The 15,801-nt window shown below is 44.8% G+C and overlaps 1 protein-coding gene across 2 annotated transcripts in view; it reads right to left on the bottom strand.

The window, feature by feature from the left end:
• PHEX (phosphate regulating endopeptidase X-linked) overlaps window positions 1-15,801 on the bottom strand; it is a 190,491-nt gene that overhangs the window by 91,179 nt on the left and 83,511 nt on the right. For both annotated transcript variants that reach the window (XM_019666156.1, XM_019666164.1), the window contains exon 12: window positions 8,605-8,706. In XM_019666156.1, coding sequence (XP_019521701.1) covers window positions 8,605-8,706 — 102 coding nt within the window. The remainder of the gene's footprint in view (window positions 1-8,604; window positions 8,707-15,801) is intronic.

The following is a 15,801-nucleotide window of genomic DNA, read 5'->3' as shown; positions in this document are numbered from 1 at the left end:
AATCTTCCCACTGTGCTGTGTGAGTTGGACTATATCTAGAGTGTTGTGTTCAGCTTTGAACTTGAACTTTAAAAAAAGATGTTGAAACCTGAAGAGCAGCCAACAGGACAAGGCATGAGAATCACAGCGGCAGAGCAGTGGTTCCCACACTTTGGCTGCATCAGAATTGCCCTGAGGCTTTTTCAAATGCAGATTCCTGGATCCCCTCCCAGAGTTTCTGAGCCTATAGATCTGGGGTGGGGCCAAGAATCTACATTTCTAACTAGTTCCTAGCTGATGCCAATGCTGCTGGTCTGAGGCCCACCCTTTGAGACCCACTGGCATTGTGAATAAAAGCAAAGACCAGACTGCCAGGGATGGAATCCCAGCTCTTCCACCTACTAGCTGTGTGACCTCCGGCAAGCTTGCTTGCCCTCTCTGTGCATGTTTCCTCATCTGTAAACAGAGTAATTTGAGCCACCTCATATAAATATTATGGCTTTGAGGTAGTTAATATTTATAAAGCACTTAGAACATCCAGCCTAGCATATAATGTTTTTTTAATTTAATGAGAAACACTTACAGATGTTTCACCTGAAATAGGAAGACATTTAAACATCTTCAAATATTGGAAAGGATTTTATGTAGAAGACATATTCTGCATGGTTCCTGGGGACAGACGTGGAATCAAAGGGTGAAATTGACCAAGAAGCAGCCATTGGGTCTGTATCAAGAAGGCTTTTTGGCAGATGGAGCAACAATGGAGCAGGTGGCTTAGCTGGGCTCTGAGTGTCCCAGCACTCACTTGGGGCACTCCCTGTGAGAACTGGTGGAAAGGGATTCCTGTAAGCGGTAAGACAAAGTCATCACTGAATAAACATTAGCAAGTTCTAGTAACACAGCCTTGGCTTAGGGGAATTTTCACCTGTAATCACCTAGAGTTCTCAAAGTGTTGCGTCAGACCAACAGCATCACAGAGAGCTTGTCAGAAATGTAAATTCCTGGGACCCACCTCAGAGCTACTGACTCAGAAACTCTGGAGGGGGGGGGCCGTTGTGCCTGGCAACCTGTGCTTTAACAAGACTTCCAGGGGTGCTAATGCACTTCAAGTGTGAGAACCAATGGCCTATATAGCATCACCCGAAGCAGTATTTCCACAAGGCTCTAGAACACTGCAACGTGATTAAAGTAAATTCACTCCAATAAGGCATGAGGTATAATATGCCTTCAATAAATACATGCATCAAACTCTTGTTTATACCAAACACTTGCTTTTGTGTTTAAAATAAATATCACAAATATAATGCTGAATTTGTCAAAAACCAGAAAATCCAAAATCCACAAAGAAGATAAATGTACCCCTTCCCATCACCCTCCTGGCTGGCAGGGGCTGCTCACTATTAACCGCCCTGCAGGGGTGGGGTGGGACGGGGGAACGTGGTGCGGAGGACAGTGTTCTGACGTGGAGCATCAGAGTATCTAAGGGATGAGATGGACCTCCGAGACCATGGTCTTAGGTCACCTACTGCCCTAATCCAGAGGAAACACAATGACCCGGACACACGTGGAGCCTTCCTTCCCATCTCTCTCCTAGCCCACAGGACAGCAGTTTGGAAGAAACAACTGAACACACCTGGAGAGTCTTTCTCCTGTTCCAGGCGCTCTTCTAAGTACTTTAGGCATAGTCACTCCTCATAACACATCTCTGAGTTATGTACTAATGTCCCCATTTTACAGTTGAGAAAACTGAGGGTCAGAGAAGTTAAGTAATTTCCAAAGGGTCATGCAGCTAATAAGGGGTAGATGTTGGCTGTGCACCTCCGTAGTCTTTCTCCAGAGTCTATACACTTAATCTCTATACTGTACTTCCCGTTGAGGCCAGAGACGGAGAGCATATACAGGTATGAAGGCCATGAAGTTGGCCTGTATGTGCGCTTCAGAGAGAGAGACATGGAACCAGCGAGACGGAGCCAGAGGGTGCCAACAAGCTCAAGACAGTGGCACGTGTGAGCCAGGGATCCAGAGGGCGGGGGGAGAAATCCTGAAAACTGGTTTCCATGCAGTTTTTTTGTCATCCCTGGGTGTCCCTGGGTGAGCAGTGGAGTGGATGCAGGGACAGGGTGACTGCGTGCATACGCAGCTATGCAAACAGGCTTGAATCTGTAACAGGAAAGGGCAGGAGACAGTGTGACAGCCTTTCCTTTTCTTCTACAAAACAATTTCAAAGGAGTAGGTGCGAAGCAGCAGGAGTGACGGTACTAAGGGAAAGTAACAGCCGGATGCAGAGCTGTTGGCATTAGGGAGGCAAGGAAGAGCCTTGCCTACAGGCCACAGGGACACAGGCAGCGATGAAAGGGTTGGAGGGCGGCAGAGTGGGCCCTGCCTGACTCAGGCGCCCCCACAGTGTGTTGGGCTCCTTAGCAGCTGCCTCCCCGAGACTCCCAGGACCACTTTGTGCCTCCATCACATTAACTAACACTTCTCCCCATCTGCCTGGCATCCACATCAGTGCTGTGCTCTCCTGGGAGTGTGACAGCCCCTACACAAAACGGACTGCAGCTGATCATCTCTGAATGTGGAGCTCCTGCTATGTTGTCAGTTCTGGAAATGTTTGCAGAACTGAATTTGCTGGAGTGCTGCTGGTATCTGGATGCAGTCAAATGTGTCATCACCTCAAGGAGAGGAACGACACAAAAAGTGCATGCCCCAGAGGCTATGTCCTAGTTGGGGAGCCCCCAGGAGTCCACCCCAAGACAAGGATTCAAGTGCTAGCAGTTCATTTGGGAGGTGAAAGCAACACCCAAACCGGTAGGGGAATGGGGGGAAGTGTGCAGAGAAACGCAGGCAGTCGACAAAGGGTATCTTGTCGAGCCAGATGTCAGTGTGAGCAGCTGCAGCTACCCCACTAGGGATATTCCAGGAGCCTGTGTAGAATACACTCAAGGGGGGGGGCTGGACAGATACACGACAACCCCCATCAGATATTGGGTGTACTCATTCCCCAGACCTTCAGGTCCTTTGTGAGTGGCAAAGCAGACTCCAGCTGGAAAAGGAGGAGGCTCTTGGGCAAAGTGCAGGTGCCAGCAGCTGGAGGTCAGATGAATTTTTAGCGAAAGGGTAACGGCAAGGGCAGTGGGCCTTATGCCTGAGCAGCATTGGAATCACACAGAGGGCTTGTTAAAACCCAGATCCCAGCCCTCAGCAGGTCTGGGGAGAGGCCCAAGAATCTGCATCTCTAACAAGTTTCCAGATGAGGCTGCTGCTGCTTCTCTGGACGCACACCTTGAAAAGCACTGGGCTTGGGATATGGGCAGGGCACCGACATGGTTGATACAGACTGAGTAAGGGGGCGGGGAATCTAATACTTAGGGCTGGGCAGAGCTTCAAGACGAAGGAAACCAGAATGTCACCCCAAAATTTGGCTCTGAAATAAAAACGTTATTTTGAGCTAAAGGCAACTGAGAAGCAGCAGATGCAAGAGAAGGAAGGAAGGAAGGAAGGAAGGAAGGAAGGAAGGAAGGAAGGAAGGAAGGAAGGAAGGAAGGAAAAGAAAAGAAAAGAAAGAAAAAGAAAAAGCTCCCCATCCTCCTCCAATTTACCTAAAAGCAGGATGTAAATTTTCTAAGTTGTCCCTACTACCCTCTCTACCAGGAAGGACAAAAGTGAATCACCAGAGATAACTTTAGACTCTGGCAGCATGGAGACAGCACCAGAGGAACCTACACAACAAACTTCACTAACTAGCCTGTACCTACCATTAGTTTCCCATATATCTATCTTCCCACAGTCTGCGGCCCTTGGAAGTCTAAAACCGCTTTCATTGGTCTTATCATTTCTTTCAAAATATATCGTTCTTTATCAAAGATGCCATAGAAGCCGGAGTTCTAAGCTACCTCTTTGAGTTACTCATTTCTGAGTTTCTCTAGCTTATGTATGAGATATACAGGTTAATAAACTTGTGCTTGGTTTTCTCTTATTAACCTATCTTTTGTTCGTGACACGAGGCCCAGTCAAGAACCTAGAAGGGTAGAAGGAAAGATTCCTCCCCAACAGAGACAAAGCCAAAGAGGTGAGCTACCCTTCTGTTAGGACCCTCTGTAGAAAACTTCTTCCCCCGTCACCCAGAGCCCGTGTTCAGCAGTCACAGGCCAGTGGAGGTGGGACCATGTAGCAGACTTCCCCGGAACTCTCTACATCTGCTGTGGCCAAGGTTAAGGCCACTCACAGCATCCTCAGGATGCTGCCACCTTCGGAGTTCCATCTGGGTCTTTTTCTCTGGGGGTGGCCTGGCAAAACTAGGTCCCAGGGGCAAAGAGCACAAACAAATGTTTCAGAAGGAATCCAGCTGTTGGCTCCAGCATCACATCCAGCTGGAGACCAAGCGAGTTCAGGAAGCTGCTCCTCCTGATGTGACACAGAGCCGGCCAGCACAAGCCCTGCTCCCGCTGTCAGGACAGCCAAAGGCAGTGCTCTGTCCCTTCCTGATAGGCCTCGGCATCATTACATAGTGGCCTTGATATCCTTCTGCGCTGTTCTAGAAAAGGCAGGTCTTCCAGAAGACACCCCCAAAATAATCTGCCTTACCTTATATTCATTCAACATCTGTGATAGCCAGAACAATAACAGGCCTCCCGTCCTTTGCTGCTTGTTTTAGAGTAAAAGCATATGCTTGCAGGGAACACAGAAGCCTAAATAAAAATTGGTGCTTATTTCAACACACTAACTTTCCGCTTGAAATTTACATGGTCAGTTTCACAACACAAAACCACTGGTGACCTCTTAAGAAACGAGAGGGGAAAGGCAGGGGGACAGAGACAACAAAGTTACCCTTCATGGAAGCAGAGGCATTGTCGTTTATCCTTTACAGCGATCACCCCTAGCAAAGAGCACAACACAGCCGCCTCCCCACGCTTCCATCTGAGGCCGAGGTCGCTGCCACAAAAGCCAAGGTGTTAGGCCTCAGCCCACTGCAGGTCTCTGGATGGACCTTCCCCATTCAGGGGACAGTCATTAGGGAATACTGAGGTCAACACCCCTTAGGAGGGGCTTTAATTAGTTGCAGTCCAGAGCTGAGCTGTACGGGAGAGAAAAGTTTCTCCCCCTCACAAATCAGAACATTTTTCCAGCTTTCCCAATGGGTTGCCAAGTGACTCAGCATTGGCCCGTGTGGGCACTATTATTGATGAGAAATCTTCCGCCTGAGTGATATACTGCATGCAACACATGCCCAAAGAACAGTGCCAAGTCATACCAGGAAGAGCAGGCAAATTATTCACCTCCACTTCCAATGGAGGCAAATCGTGTCTTACTGCAGGGGCCCCTCAATGTCAGAAAGACAAAGCCCTAAGATCATCAGAGATTTCCTTCTGAGATTCAAGGAATTATTAGGCAGAGCCGCTCCTTTCTTGTTGACTATTAAAAGGCAATCAAATCGAGGACAGCAGAGAAAAAGGGCAAGAAAAAAATGATAATTTTTCAAAAACAACCCCAGAGCAGAAAGCTGCATAAAAGCCTTCAGCGCCCTGTGTGCCTTTGTGAGTACTGCGAGCTCCACCCAGAGGTCATTTTCAGAACTGCACATTGATTGAATTTAGAAAAAGAAAATCATCTTCTAGGGTACAGGGCCCGACATGCCTTAGAGAACTGCTGGAGATTCTTGGACAACACTCCCTCTTTCTTGCCTTTCATTAAAGGAACTGCTCTGAACTGTGAAACACAGCATATACTCAGGGAGCCTGATGAGATCTAGTAGGACAAATGCCTTTGATATTTGCACTCCTGGCAGGTTGAATTTACCTCAAAGAAACCGAGTGTTCCAAGAGTACAGCAGGTCCTCAAATCACACCATTTCATTCAATGCTGTTTCATTATAATGTTGATGAGATGCCCTAGGAACTTAACTCTTGTTTATATAAATTAGCCTACGGTAAAACTGGTTTCATTATACGTTGTTTCGCTTCAAGTCGCAGAACCTATTGACAATGTTAAGTGAGGACTTGCTGTACTTTTAGAAGAAAAACTGACAGCTCTCATGAAAATAAAATGGAATACTGTAGAGCAACTCAGGGGCAAAGAGGAGTATGTCTAATATTAGAAGGACTGAGAAGAATCCTCCTTCGAGGACCCACCCATGGGCCGCTTGCCTCGAAGGCCCAATTGGAAGACACCCACTCCCTTATGCAACTCCAAAGACTTCCCTGAAGCAATCAGCAGCCATACTTCCCAAAGAACTCACTGCAGTGCCAGAACACTCCCCTGGTATTCATCCATTCATAACAGTAACAGGCACACCCCCGTCACCACCGCATCCTCCACACCAATAGCCCTTCGGCCACGAGGGGTCAGGCTAGGATCAAGAGCCCCCAGTGCGCTGAGCTCTCACTTCCCAGTGCAACACACATTCTGTTCCAGATATCAGAAGTTCGCCTGGCAAACAAATGAGGCCTTCAAAAAACAACAACATGTTGGTGCCGAAAGTTTCATCTACCATCTGGAGAGCTTCTCATCACAGCCCGCATGCTCCTGCCTTCATCAACTTGCACCTTACATAAGTTCAGACAGCTCTGACAGATTCTGAAGGTGGAAAAAATTGACACTTACCCTTTGTCTTCCTCCAACACCCCCCACCCCCCTGCCGCCCAAGTTCTTTCTTCACGGTAAACACTGAACAGCCTTTACATGTCTATTGACAAAAATATCTATGGCAATGTTTATCCATCTCAGGAGTATTAAAGCTCTAGAAAATATCCTTGCTAAGCCGCTGTACGTTCTCATTTCAACAAGGCTCAGCATTCCCAGAATGTCACCTTTTTTTTTTTTAATAGAACTTTTTTTTTTTGAGAGCAGTCTCGGGTTCACAGCAGAATTGAACAGAAAGTTCAGCTATCTCCCATACACCCTCTGCCCCAACACGTGCACAGCCTCCCCGACTGACAACATCCCTTCGCCAGAGTGGGACACTTCTTACAACAGATGAACCTACATCTGTGATGACACATCATCATCACCCAGAGTCCATAGGTTACATGAGTATTCACTCTTGGTGTTCTATATTCAATGGGTTTGGACAAATGTATAATGACATGTATCCCCAAAATCCTCTCCCTCTTTGTTTATTGACCATAAGGCAAACATACCTGTGCTCGGCCTGACTCAATATGACTCTGAGCAGTATTCCCCAGGCCTGCCTAGCGATAAGAATCACCAGGGAGACTGGTTATCACAACTGTTCAGGCTGCACCCTCGATCCACTAAATCAGACCTTGTTGGGGAGGGGCCCAGAAAGCTATAGAGCGACCAGGCATCCCACATGATTGCTACTCTCAGGAAAGTTTCAAAAATACATTTCTAAAGAAGAGATGCTCCTGGGCCGGCCGAGTGGCGCGATGGTTAAGAGCTGGTTTGGGACGCCAGAGGGCCCCGGTTCGGATCCCACATATGAGGGCCAGTGACACTGCCCTCTGCAGCTGGCATGCTGAACGGCAGCTCGACTTGGAGCTGGGCTGCCGTGAGTTGCCGGCGATGGCGTAGGCTGCAGCCCCTGTGGCAATGGGTTGCCATGGGCTACCGTGTGTAGCCAGCAGCCAGCGTGAGCGGCCAGCAGCCGCAGTGAGTGGCCGTCCAGAAGCCGGTGACTGATCGGCCTCACCCGGGAAGAGCGCAATGATGGTGCCAACTTGGGCCAGTGAAGCAATGTCTTCCACAGCTAGACTGAAGAACAAAAACGACAGCAGCTTGTCTGTTCCTCTTCCCCCAATTCCCCAGCGCTGTTCCCATCCCCCCAATTCCCCAATAAAAATCTTAAAAAAAAAAGAAGAGATGCTCCTAGTTTCAGAGTCTCCAAGCTACAGAGCAGCATCGATGAAGAATGTAGAAGCTATTCCCTACACACTTGAGCTCCAGCCCCACCAGGATACATACAATTCAAAATGGGTCCCATTCTTTATTTTTCAACAGCATGGCTGCTAACACTTCCCTCACTTATTTCCTTAGCTTGTTGCATAGTACTAGAAAATTTTGCAAGACCTAACAGGCGTCCAGCTGTATTAGGAAATAATTTTGTTTTCCTACACAATGATCTACCACTGGTCTCTAGTTTCTAAGCATGCTATTTGGATCACTTGTGCAAAACGAAGGGTTAGAAAGTAAATCTGCCTGGTCACAGGAAAGGATTTGCCTGGAGACATTTGCACACATCATGCACAGAGCAGGACACACGACCAATATGGGTTTCTCTTTTTTGCGCTTTGAGGGCTCTTCTGCCAACTGCTCCCCAAGGATCCCCACTGCTCTGCATTCTGCCACAGCCAATGAGGGTTTATGGCAAAATTTGCTGGGCAGCAAGCCATGTGGCTCTTCCAGATGGCAATTAGGAGAGAACGAAAGGCTGGATTACAAGGTGTTTGAAAATGCAGTTCGCAAAAGAAACAGTCAGATCTTATTTTCTCTTACCTGCTGGTGATGAAATCTATGTATTCATCCAAAAACAGACACCTAACTCTGGGGTCATTCAGAGTCAACAGCTTAGTCAGTAGAAAAATAAACTACACAATGTCCACCATGAAATTCCGTTAAACCAAAAGTCGGGGTTTCGTGAGGGGTTTTTTCATCAAAAGGAATCCTTACCTTTTCTTTGGCTTTCCTTTTAGTCCCTGCATCCATCCACTCATTTTCTTTCTCCAGCATGTCAATAAAGGCCCAACGAACACCCTCAATCAATTCCTCCATCTACAAAAAAAAATACCCAAAGGGACAGTTCAAAAACCAAGAAACTTCAGACAAGGTTTTCTGGGCCACAAGAAATAGTTCAATGTGCAACATGGTGGAAAAGGGGCTCCTTTCAGCTTCACTCCATGCTCTGGCAACATTTCTTTTCCCAGGAAAATGCTGCCCCCACCTCACCACCACAACCACCACCGCTAGAAATAACTATTTCTCCCAGGAGAACAATTATCATCCCATCCTTATCAAGGTAGCAACTAATTTCAATAGTTTAATAAAGGTTTGAAAGAAGCAAGCAAAGGCATGAGCTCTGTATTTCAGACAGGTATTGCAGAAGACAGTGAGTGAACAGTTGAAAGAGATACTGTTAACAAAGCAACAGGCAGGGAGAGCTAGCACCCCAAAGGATGCTCCCCAAATATAAACCAGAGTTATGTCAGGACCCCAGTTCTTTCCAGCTTTAGTGCGTTGCTACTGGATAAACCAAATGCTTGGCTGTTTGTTGTCATCTTCCTGGTTTCCCCTCTTCTCCCTTGCAGGTCAGAAAAGTTTTATGTTATTTCAAATCTAAAACGGTAGGTCTAACAGGGACTGCTATAGAAAGGCTATCTTCTGAAAGACCTGTGCCTGAGGGTTTCAACAGTGAGACCGCACTGACACTGATGATGGCTTTGCCCTGGCTTTTCTCCCAGCATTTGTTTGTGTATCAGCAGAGATGACTGAGGGGAGAGGGATTCTAACACTTAACTTCAGAGGCCCACACGGAACAGTTTGGTGAGGCCCTGACTGTTTACTGGTACAAACCTCTCGAAATTCCATTCGCCTACAGAGATGCTTCGGTTTTCTTAATGGGACACTCAGGAAAGAATAAATAGTAGGTTTGGCACCAGAATTAAAATTTTCATTTGCAAGTATGGGGTTGTAAATCCATTTTTAGCATTAATTCTAGAAGGAAAAAAGTTTAGATGTTTTCTTGGTTCTATAATGAATTGTCGGCACAAAGCTCAAAATAATTTTTTTCTGTTTAATAAGTTTTAAGCTATGTTTTCAGTTCAATAACAGTTGTAAGGGAACCAGAGCTGTAAATCAGTGGGCTGGGTTCCATCATATGTAAATAAGAACAAACAGCAGATGGAAAAGGTGGGGGGAGGGGAACTTCACAGCTATTTCTTCTCAATTTAGTAAAAACATTAAAGAAGGGAAATCTCAATTTGGGATTGGAGCTTGATAAAAACATGAAATGAAAGAAGAGCAAAGACTGTTTAAAATTATTAAGTCAGTGGTTCTCAACCTTGTCTGTACACTGGGATCTTTGGGGGAGCCTTAAACCATCCTGAGGCTTGGGCATCGCGATGCAGATGGCATTGATCTTTGGGCAGCCTGGGCATGGGGCGCTTTAAACACTCCCAGGTGATTCTAACGTACAGACAGGGCAGACACCCACTGTTCTAGCGGGAGCCACTTGATTGATACATAAGGAAATAAAAGTCAAGGGAGTCCATGATCTGTTCCAGTTCTTACAGCGAGGGAGGGTCCGAGCCAGGACCCCACCACAGAGCTAAATGACAGTCATGATGAGCTCAGAACTCCTAGGAACAACAGAGGTGTCCCTCACAAATCAGAGGAAGATGCTAGGGAAGAAGAAAGGAACCAACAGAGAGCTGCAGAAGCGAACATGCCAAACAGAAAACCCATACAAGGAGGGTGCTGAAACGACAAGGAAATCTCGAGGGACTAGGTCGTTTGCCTGCGCAGTCATCAGCACCCGTAAGTGTTTATGGCCTCCTTATGCAGCAGCACACACCAGCCAGCCCATCACCTTCACATAAAACGAGAAACAATATCTTCCCAAACTAGAGAAGGGCAATCAGGATATAAGGAAGTGGGTGGATCGATTTGTGAGAGATTCAGTGGCCAAGTCAATGGACCCAGGTTATCCATTTGTATGTGGGGAGGGGAGGGAGGCGGGGAGCGTCAGCTTAATTGCCAGGCTTCCGGTGCATGCAACTAAGTGGATGCTGCTGCCATTTTCTAAGGTTGGGAATGTTGGAAGAGGAAGGGCTGGGGACAGAGGCCAGACATCAGTGAGATGCAGAGTGCATGCGAAATGGAGACAGCAAGTCTGGAGAGAAAACGAAGACAGAATAGAAATGGATACAGGGTTAAGAGAGGGTTCTGAGGGTTTGGGGTTTGGGTTGTGTGCATGTTTGCTGCTGCTGCTGCTGTTACAGTTGCTGACCTTGTGAGAGAGCTGACTGTTTCAATATCCATGGAAACGCAATAAGAAAACAAGCAACCTGATTTAAAAATGGGCTAAAGACACCTCGCCAAAGAAGACATACAGATGGGAAATAAGCCTGCGAAAAGATGCTCCACATCGTATGTCATCAGGAAATGCAAATTAAAACAACGAGACACCACTTCACACCTGATAGAATGGCCAAAATCCAGGACACTGATGACGCCAAAGACGCCAAAAGCTGATGAGGACGTAAAGCAACAGGAACTCTCAGTCAGGAGAGTACAAATGGCACATCCACTTTGGAAGACAGTTTGACGATTTCTTACAAAATTAAACATACTCTTACCATATGATCCAGCAATCACCCTCCTTGGTATTCCCCTAAATGAGTTGAAAACTGTCCACAGAAAAAACCTGCATATGGATGTTTACAACAACTTTATTCATACCTGCCAAAACTTGGAAACAACCAAGCTGTCCTTCAGTAAGTGATTGGATAAACAAACTGTGGTACATCTAGACAAGGGAATACTATTCAGCACTAAAAAGAAATGCACTATCAAGCCATGAGAAGACATGGAGGAACCTTAAGTGCATATTACTAAGTGAAAAAAACCAATCTGAAAAGGCTACATACTGTATGATTCCAACTATGGAGACAATAAAAAGATCAGTGCTTCCCAGGGGTGGAAGTAGGCAGAGTTCAGAGGATGTTTAAGGCAGCGAAAGTACTCGTATGAGATTATAATGATGGATTCATGTCATTATACTTTCCAAACCCATAGAGTGTACAACGCCAAGAGTGAACCCTAAGGTAAGCTATGGACTCCAGGTGATTATGATGTAATGATGTAGATTCACCTTTGGTAAACAAATGTACCAGTCTGGTGGGTGATGCTGATAATGGTGAAGACTGCATGTGTGGGGTCACAGGGAATATAAGAAACGTCTCTACGTTCCTCTCAATTTTGTTGTAAATCTAAAACTGCTCTAAGAAAATAGAATATTTTTAAAATATGGAAAAAACAGACTGACGGAAAGAATCCAGTGAGGAGGAAGACGTTGAAAACGTGGGAGAGAAAAAAGACATGAATGGTCCCTGAGACGTCAAAGGGGAATGGGATCCAGAGAATACAGTTGACCCTTGAGCAACACACGTTTAAACTGCATGGGTCCACATATACATGAATTTTTAAATACAACACAGGTTTGAACTGGGGGGGACCAGGGGTCCACTTATATGTGGATTTTTTTTAAAAACTACCCCAGCAGACTCCAAGAACAAGGAAAATCTTTGAAGGTGATTAATGTCATTGGTTGGCATGTTAATGCAAATAGGAGAAATAATTATTTTTAGCATGCTGGAACTATGAAGATAAATCACTGAACACTTCTGACTTTTATCTTTAGACTACTCTACAGCATCACATAATAACATCGCCTTCAGTCAAGTCATGTCCCCTGAGGCAGCAAAAGCCTGCTACAATTTTAAATTTTTTAAAAAAGAGAAATAGTATTTCTTCATCAAACTTTGATGTAATGCCCCAACCAGGCAACATATAACATTAATAGAAATCACTTAAAGTCATAGGGTGAAGTTTTCCATAGAAAATATTTATTTAGAGTCAAAAATAAAAATGTAACATATTAAAATTAACTCGTGTTATTATGATAAGACTCTGCTACATTCAGGATAATGGCCCTCTAGGAAAAGCAGCATTTTGTTAAGTATCTATTTATTTCAGATTTTATGAATCTACACTGTGAAAATATAGTTCATTTGATTGGTATGGGAAGTTGTTGGTTCTTTTCCTCTACCAGCGTTATTTAAAAGTGGGTGCTCCTGGCCGGCTGAGTGGCGCAATGGTTAAGAACTGGCTTGGAATGCCAGAGGGCCCCGGTTCGGATCCCACATATGAGGGCCAGTGACACTGCCCTCCACAGCTAAGATGCTGAACAACAGCTCAACCTGGAGCTGGGCTGCCAGGAGTCGCCAGCGACGGCGTAGGCTGCAGCCCCTGTGGCAATTGGTTGCCATGGGCTACCGTATGTAGCCAGCAGCCAGCGTGAGCGGCCAGCAGCCGCAGTGAGCGGCGTCCAGAAGCCGGCGACTGATCTGCCTCACCCGGGAAGAGTGCACTGATGGTGCCAACTTGGGCCAGTGAAGCAACGTCCTCCACAACTAGATTGAAGAACAAAACGACAGCAACTTGTCTGTTCCCCTTCCCCCGATTCCCTAGCACTGTTCCCATCCCCCTAATTCCCCAATAAAAAATCTTAAAAAAAAAAAAAAAAGTGGGTGCTCCTTTTCATTTTTTGCACCCCAGGATTTTACCCATAGTGTTTTACATCAAACACCAGACACTGGTGAGTCACACATACATATGCATGCACCTGTTTTCCTTCCATCAAAGGTTTTTTCTAATGAGATTCTCCCGTCTTAGTAAATTATAAATTGTCTCACCTGTTCCTCTTTTGACGTCTCCTTATCCTTTCTCCCATCACATGGACACAGAAGCTTTATGTTTTTCATAAATTGGTCAAGATGGTTCAATTAATGCATTTGAAAGGACATATGCCAATACAGATATGCCTCATTTTATTGCACTTCACTTTAATGTGCCACGCAATTATTGCGTTTTCATCAACATTATCACAAAACCCTCCACCAGCAAAAAGATTGTGACTTACTGAAGGCTCAGGTGATGATTAACATTTTTTAGCAATAAAGTATTTTTTAATTAAGGTATTGTTTTTTTAGGCATAATGTGACTGCACACTTAATAGTATGCAGTATAAACATAACATGCACTGGGAAATTAAAAAATGTGTGTGACTTGCTTTGTTGTGATATTCGCTTTATATACCAGTGGCCTGGAACCAACCCCACAGTATCTCTGAGGTACCCTGTATTGCTTTGAGAAGGAGTCAGATTACCCCATTGTCAGCTGTAGTTTCCTTCAAAGGTTTGTCTCTGGCAACAGAGAAATCCTACATGGCCAACTCAGATCCTAACTCATGTACATGAATCCCAAACACTTAAACCCACACTTTCAGTCCCTTCTCTAAGTTCTTGTTAGGCTAATAATCAGAATATAGGTGTGTGTTTAACTGCCATTTATGTTTATTTCGTTTTCCCAACAAGACCTGTAAGATTTAAGAACAGGAATCATGATTTAGACCAAATGAGAGCATGGATATGTAAACAAACTAAAAAGTGTTGAAGGGCAGCAGAATTTGCCACCCCAAAATATGCCTTTTTGGCATAAGGATTATTGTAGGCTGATTATTTTCAAGAAATAGCAGACATAGGGAAAGCTCTAAAACTGAGCAAAAGTTACCCTTTTGTAAGAGACATGTACTTTTATGAAGGGAAATCTCCATTTGTAAGGTGTCTCCCTCTGTGAACCAGGAAGAGCAGGATGAGTAAATCTCTAGAAACTCTTATCAATGGAGAGGCAGGACTTAACTCTGCATAACAGCCTGACCCTTGTTTACTGAGCTTTGTCTGGTCACCTCCCATTAACTGACTCCCATAACTGAGAGGGGTCTCAGCCAAGAACCTAGAAGGGTAGAGGGAAAATTAATTTTTCCTCCCCTACAATGCTCTGTAAATTTAAAGTTAGTTTTGCAATTTCATGTCTCACATTTTTTACATGATATGATTTCATCTCGTATAATACATATAGCAGATGCTCAATAAACACAAGTTGATTTATGGTTTTCAAAACCTTCAGTGGGTATCTAACAAAGAGATTAAATTGAAGCAAATATTGTTTATATGTACTAAGGTATAACAGTTATTCCAGCAGTTATTGCAAATATCAACTTTAGTAGAATTCAAATGACTAGTAAGTTTGTCCAGTTCTTTCTGAGATTGGGGATGCCAGCATGATACAGGATAGATGGCTAAGAATGGTTTAAATATATATATATATGTGTGTGTGTGTGTGTGTGTGTGTGTGTGTGTACATATGGAATAATTATAGGCTGATAGAACTCTTAAAAAAGAGAAAAAGAAAATATCTTCAAGGTTGAGTATGTGCATTAATCTTAAAATAATGTAACTTTAATGAAAGTCTTAAATAAAAGATATAATGCTGAATAGATGTCCCTCTTTAATAATTTAGAAATTGTAAGTAATATCTTAATAAAACATAAGATTAAAAAGTCTCCAATATCCCCATTGGTCTAGAGCAAGGCAATGTTCCTTAAGTTATAACCACTTGATTAGTAAATGTGAAAAATGGAAATCATTATCATTAATTTATATAGTTAACCCTGTAGAAATAGGCTGCAATCTGAGGGAAGTTCCTGTAAGTTTCTTTCTGGCAATTTACTAGAAATACAGACATTAAATAAATCAATGCATCAATAAATATTAAATATTCATTGACTCACTGTTTATACTGTAACTATTCATTAAAATGAGTTTGAATTGATTCCTAACAAAGATATAATAATGGCATTAAAATAAGTAAAGGACCAGCCGAGTGTTGCGTTGGTTAAGAGTTGGCTTGGGACGCCAGCTCTGAGCAGCAGGGCCCCATTCAGATCCCACATGAGGGCCAGTGACGCTGCGCCCTCTACAGCTAAGATGATGAACAACAGCTTGACCTGGAGCTGGGCTGCCATGAGTCGCCGGCGATGGAGTAGGCTGCAGTGGGGCTGCAGTGGGCTGCCGTGAGCTACCGTGAGCAGCCGTCCAATGGCCGGCGACTGATCTGCCTCACCCGGGAAGAGCGCAATGATAATACCAACATGGACCAGTGAAGCGACGTCCTCCACAACTAGACTGAAGAACCAAAGGACAGCAACTTGTCTGTTCCCCTTCCCCGATTATCTAACGCTGTTCCCCT

This window comes from Hipposideros armiger, unplaced genomic scaffold (assembly GCF_001890085.2).
Source record: "Hipposideros armiger isolate ML-2016 unplaced genomic scaffold, ASM189008v1 scaffold_13, whole genome shotgun sequence".
Taxonomy (NCBI): domain Eukaryota; kingdom Metazoa; phylum Chordata; class Mammalia; order Chiroptera; family Hipposideridae; genus Hipposideros; species Hipposideros armiger.
Note: the sequence above shows the minus strand (reverse complement) of the source record. Positions and strands in the feature narration are given on the sequence as shown.